Source organism: Centruroides vittatus, unplaced genomic scaffold (assembly GCF_030686945.1).
Source record: "Centruroides vittatus isolate TY-2023 unplaced genomic scaffold, ASM3068694v2 contig_1476, whole genome shotgun sequence".
NCBI classification, from domain to species: domain Eukaryota; kingdom Metazoa; phylum Arthropoda; class Arachnida; order Scorpiones; family Buthidae; genus Centruroides; species Centruroides vittatus.
In genome coordinates this window covers 57,258-63,713 of record NW_027120915.1, presented here as the reverse complement: position 1 = coordinate 63,713, position 6,456 = coordinate 57,258, and the positions used below count along the sequence as shown (strand labels likewise).

The window sequence follows — 6,456 nt, the reverse complement described above, 5'->3', positions numbered from 1 at the left end:
GATTTAATTTAATATTGTAATATATCAGTAGGAAAGGTTTTCCCCAAAGTGAACGGGTTAGAAAGAAAATACTGTATTAATTTTAAATATTAAAATTCAAAGAATAGTTTTAGTTATAAATTAGTTCACAAAATAAATCTTTTAGGAATAAAATGAATAAAATAGATTTCTTTAGACTAATTTTTATTCGCCAACTCGAGTTGGCAACTTGTGAAATATTAGTAATGGCGCGATTTGTGTTTCGCGCTATGTTAATACACGTGTTTAAACACCCCACTAGGTTAATCCGTTGGACGTCTTCGAATAAAATTCAGTTTGTAAGTTTATATTTCAGTTATGTAAATTGTGCGACTGTGTGAATTAAATAAATTAAGTTTTGAGGTATAATTATTAATAAAACTGAAATTTAAATTATATCAAACCATTTTAATTATAAAATAATTGTGTTTGAATCAAGTATAATGAAATCTTTGTAACTTAAAGTAAAATACAGCACAATTTGAAAATCTGGTGCAGACTTTAAAAGTATCCTTTTACCAAAGTATCATACGGGGGGTTTATTTTATGGGCGTGCTCTACTCCTCTTAAAGTTCCAATAGGGTCATTCACATCTGCAATCTTACCCTTTATTTATGTGTCTCTATTATGGCCTAAGCTTCTATTTAATAATTTATTTTGTTTGCTAAAAACGAGATATCAAGTTTTTTTTGGGGGGGGGGTAAAATTTCACTTAGGTAGTCCCTAGGGCACGAAGGTCAGTTTTTAACACGTATCAGTCTACTGCCTATTCTACATGCTTTGCATGTAGATGTGCGCCTTGGTGCTCACTATTGCTTGCACCTCATTGCCCAGATGGGAGCGAGCCCCCACGTCACCCTAAAACTGTAGCATCATGTACTCCACGAACAGTCAAATGGGCTAATCAAAGTCGACATAGTCACGTAGGCCTAAACCCCATAGTCTTGGAAGTACTGTACCACCATTGGGACTACCTAGATGCACTTCTACCATTTTTTGGTTTCAGGATTAGGTGTCGTCATTCACAAGTGCCAGTGCTTCCATAAGCAATTAATAATTTTGTATAATTTTGTAATTAGTATACAGACTAGAATCTTTCTCTCCCTATTATTTCTCTGTATCGTTTTAACTACAAAATCTGGTATTTACAATTACCCCATGCCAAAAGCAAGTAATGAGATATGGTTCCTTTGACTTTTTGTTCCTATGGATAAGCTCTGAAAAGGTTCCAACCATCTCATTTGAGCTTGAATTGAGCCATTTTTTGTTTTTATCTTTGTCGTTTGTTTTTTTTTTGTAATTTTTATCTTGTTTAATGTGAAAGTATATGTAGGTTTTAAATCTTTAAGTCAAACTATTAATTATAGGTATATTGTCTATTCCTGCAAACAATTTTACCTGTGATAAACATCAGAATATTCTCCAATGCAGGTTTTCTGTCTGCTTTTCATCTGCTTGGTGAAATAAAATTTTCTAACGTTTTTGTTTAGAGTTCAGCACTAACTGTCATAGTGAGGAAGGGCATGCTATTAAACTTGATAGTGTGAAAGTGTTGCCACATTGTTGCATAGCTTTATTTTTAAAAATGAGAGTAAATAATAGCACTTATAATGGTAAGTAAAAAATCAAAATCCATTTGCTGATCTGCAACATGATTTTTTATAATGTACTGGTCTATGAAGATCTGGGAGGCATTGCTCCAAGGCCAAAAGAGCAATGCAGCTATTGTTTCTTTGGCCTTATCTGCAAGGAAATATCTAAGACTTTCAGTGGATGTCTGAAATTACAGCTATTACTGAATACTATATACACTGTGTTTTTTTTTTATATGTACTTATCTGTGATAGTTTAATTTATAAATTAGGCACAATGAGATTTACATCACTAACTAATATTAAAATCAAATAATTATATGATATTGTGATTATGGCCTCAACATATAAGTGTTTTCTTTCCTTAAGTTGAAAACTTCACCTTTTCACATAAAGGAAGTACTTTACAACTTCTCTTTGGCATATTGGAATTGCTCGCATCACTATTCTTGCAGTTTGGGGTCATTATTAGGTAAAACAAGGATTACTTGAACAGAAGCACTGATGATGTCAAGCCAATCTGATAACTGAAACAGATTTCATCATGCTACTCAGAATGGCGCACAACTTTAAAAATTATGAATCGTTTGTTCTGAAATTTTCTTTACTTGTATATAAGTAATGTTTATGTAATTAATTGTCTTAAATTATTTTATGTTTCATTTCTTATAAAAATATATGCTTAAATATGTAATATATGCTAAATCAAAGAGTTTATGCAGTGTCAAGAAAACTATACAATTTCATGCAAATTAATCATACTTTTTGACATATTATTCATTAACCACAGTTAATGGTATGATTAAGTAAGGAAAAAAATACATTTTGCATAACTATTTGGATCTTATTCATCTATATTATTATTGTTCCTGGACTGAAATAATGTAATATATTTGTTGCTTTAAAAAGCTGGACATAATAATAATATGTAATACAGTGGGATCTCCTGCTTTCAGTTTTGATAGTTCTTGTCAGATGCTTATCTTAATCATACTTTTTTATTTCAATAATTTAAGAAGTTGATACATTCATCTATACCAGGGGGTCACCAAACTTTTTTCACAGTTGGCTAGATAACCAAGAGAATGACTATTGCGTGCCACATAACCACTTTGTTCAATACAGTACAGTGAATACACAAACACGACCACTGCAGCAAGTTTGTAATCGCTTTTCTTAGAAACTTCATTGCAGGTACTTAATTTAAGCAGACATGAAAAGTGCTCTGATATCCCAAGTTGCAAAAAGTCACCAAATTTTTTATTTTACTGATTTACCCTAAAAATTATATTACTGTCAGGTACAAAAGTCAGGTTGGACCACTTCTGGCATTTTTACTTAAACTTATTTTTTCAGCGTAGTAAGTTAACTTACAAACTATATTTCCATATAAATAATTACGTTTTACTTCATTTGTGGCACAGTGCAGCAGTGGGCCATAGTTTGGTGACCCCTGATCTATACTGATATCTGCAATGGTTTTTAACTATAATTTTATTCTAAATTTAAATGAATATTTTGTAATTTTATTAATAAATGTTTTTATAATAATTTTAGATAAAATTCATTTTATATAAGAGAAAATGGAGGATTTATCATATTCAGAATGTGAAGAAACATTTGAAGAATTGGAAAGTACTCTGTGGAAGTTATGCAGAAATAGTGATGATGATGATGATGATGATGATGATGATGATGATAAATCAAATTTTACAAAGACTAATTTAGTTGATAATTTTTTAGATTTTTCTGACAAGGAAAAGCAAATAAATAACATCAAAATAATTTTGAATGATCAAGAGAATCAAAAAGATACAATTGAATTTATAAGCAATGTAAACAACACTAATATATTGAATTCATCAGAGAAAGAAAAAAACTTTCCTAACTTTCCTAAAATAAAGTTAGGTGTGGAAATTGATAAAAAATCTAATAATGAAACATGTGATTTTAAGAATAATAATTGCAATTTTATTGTTTATAACAACTCTTGCAATTCATCTAATAAAGATATTTCTATTATTACCAAAGATTTAAAAATGCAAAATAAAGTTATAGAAAAACCATTGTCTTTTCAGAAAGCATCTACTAAGACAGATGATGCAGTTTTCTGTAAAGAGTTTTTAGTTTCTCCTGCTATTAAAGAAAATAGCAAATTTAAATGTAATACATTATCAAATTGCTGTCTAGAAGATAAAGTCATTTTTGATAATCAATTTAAAAAATACTCTGAGAAAGAAAATATTTTTGGATCCAAAGATCAAGTATTTGAAGACCATTTTAAACTAAGACCAATAAAAAATGTAAATTCATTAAAAGGATCATTTAGTGATCAGGATAATGACAATGATTTTATTGCAGATGATGATACCATTGATCAGGAGGAGAAAAAAATTGTTCAAAATGAATCAACTCTTATAGCAAATACTAGTGCATATTCTTTTGCAGAATGTATAAAAGAAAACAGTTCCAATAAAGAAGAATCTTATAATAAATTAACAACAAAATCTACATTTGAGAAAGATCTCCACAATACAAACAGTGAAGATCAATCAGATTATCTTACTTTATTTGTTGATGAATCTGATATTTGTACAGATAGTTCTGAATCAGAAGATGAAAAAAAGAAAAAGGTAGATAAATCTTTCAGCAAAAGTATATCTTTAAAAAGAGAAGAAGAAAAAAAATATTTAAATAAAAAAGATACTACAGAAGTATTCTTAGTTCAAGCAGAAAATAAGCAGAATTGTTTCAGGAAACTAGGTAATGAAAGTGTGAATAAATCATATAAAAGTACTCATAAGTGGAAAAATAGTTCTGAGAATAGTTCTGAAATACTTTTACAAAATGAGAATAAAAAAGATATTAATCCATCTTCAAATAGTAATGAACAATGGAAAATGAATGGTTCATTTAATAACAATACATTTGCAGATACTTTACAAAACAGTGATGTAAATGGGAGTCTTTTAATTGATAAAGATTACCACAAAAATTATTGGGGTTTTGAAAATATTCCCGATCCTTGTAGAAATCTTACTCGACATTGCTTTAGATTAAACAGCATGAAAAGGAATCTTTACAAACCATTACTGCACAGTAATAAAAGAAAAGAAGCAGTAATATATGAACCAGAAATATTCATGAATAACAAAAAACAAAAAATTGATTCCTACACTAAAGTTATTGATCAAAATGTCAATTTTGGAAGACGACTATATGAACAAAAACTATATTTTGAAAAATCTGATGGTTTAAATAATTTATTTCAGTTCAATTATTTAGTTCCAGAAAATAAGAATTATCAAGCAAACTACATGCAAGTTTCAAAATCTTATCTATCATCATTATATACAAATCATTTTATATAAAATATGAATATAGAATGGTGAAAAAAATTAGTCAAATTACTGTAATAAACAGAATTGTTCCGAAAAGAATAAATATTTATTCGGGAATGGTAGGAATATATAAAGGAAATTTTCTAAACTGAATGGATATGTTAAATTATAATTTTATTAAAATATTAATGACCTTCATAAAATAATAATAATACATACAATAATAATTTAAATCCTGCAATATTGGAGAAAAGAAATATGACTTAAATATGCATGTTTTCATTTTTTTTCTATCATTGTTTATGAAGACATATTTTGTAAAGTGTTTGAATATTGGAAACATTGGCAGGAGTCTATGCTCATAATGTTATTTATTATTTGTTTTCAACATATTTTTGAATTAATATAGAATTAAAAGAACTTTATTAATTCTATATTCTGTTTGTTTTATTTTTATATATAAAAATTTAATTTATTTGATTTTTGTGATAAAAGTTGTGTAAAGTTTTTGATGTATAATTTTATTTTTTTGTTATAGAAGAAGTATCTTTTATTTAGCAAGTTTTTGAAACACTTTTGAGATGCTTGTTAAGTGAATATTACATCTAAAATGTTTAAATTATTAAATAATTTATGAAAAAATGTAACAATTATATCGTAAAAAGTGATGTGAATATTTTCAATTTTAAGGCTTTAGGAATAAGTTATTTTGTGAATTGCTTAAATGTTTTAAAATAAGTTTAAACTGTTACATATTTGGTAAATTGTTTGTAGTAATCAGTATTTTCTGCTGCTAAAACTACAGGAGAAAGTGATGTAAAATCATTTTATTTTACAATAAAATTTAATGAAGTTATGTTCTGTGTTACTAGAAACAATAAGAGAGAAAAAATTTATGAGTAGTTGTTGATGATAATTTTAAATCAATGATAAAAATTTTGAACAACTAAACAATGGTTAAATTTTTTGCAACAGTTTGAAATTTGGAATAAGAGTTTTTTTGATGATTAGAATTTTAAAAACTCCTTGTAAATTGTTGATATGACAAAGTTACATGAATGTATGAGATATTAAAGAATTTAATTGTTGCATATTTATCTTTATTAAATTTGAAACATTGTAAGGTTGCCCAGGATACGTCTGCATGTATCATGTTGATTGGATATGTACTGGATATATTAAGAATGACATTGATTTGATGGCTTACCAAGGAACGTAGGATCACTAGGTTGTCTGAGAAAGAACAAAGTAGCTCAAGGTTCTGGGAAATGCAGCTTGATATATTGTAGTAATTAAGTATTCATAAAAAGAAAAGTGTAAATTGAATTTTTTTTTCATAATATGTTTATAACATGTACTTTACACATAGCTTGTGTGTGTGCCTGTGATTTTACAATATGATAAAGAAATACATTTCAAATTAATTAGAAGAAAAAATTTTACTTTTTAACTTGACATAAAGATTACCATTTAATAAGAAATACAATACAAAATAAATGTTAGAA

At 27.5% G+C, this 6,456-nt stretch overlaps 1 protein-coding gene across 2 annotated transcripts in view; it reads left to right on the top strand.

Moving 5' to 3' along the window:
• The first annotated feature begins 216 nt into the window (after positions 1-216).
• The window catches only part of Nubpl (NUBP iron-sulfur cluster assembly factor, mitochondrial), a 48,040-nt gene continuing 41,800 nt past the window's right edge, over positions 217-6,456 (top strand). For both annotated transcript variants that reach the window (XM_067262444.1, XM_067262445.1), the window contains exon 1: positions 217-317. In XM_067262444.1, coding sequence (XP_067118545.1) covers positions 225-317 — 93 coding nt within the window. In that variant the 5' untranslated portion in view covers positions 217-224. The remainder of the gene's footprint in view (positions 318-6,456) is intronic.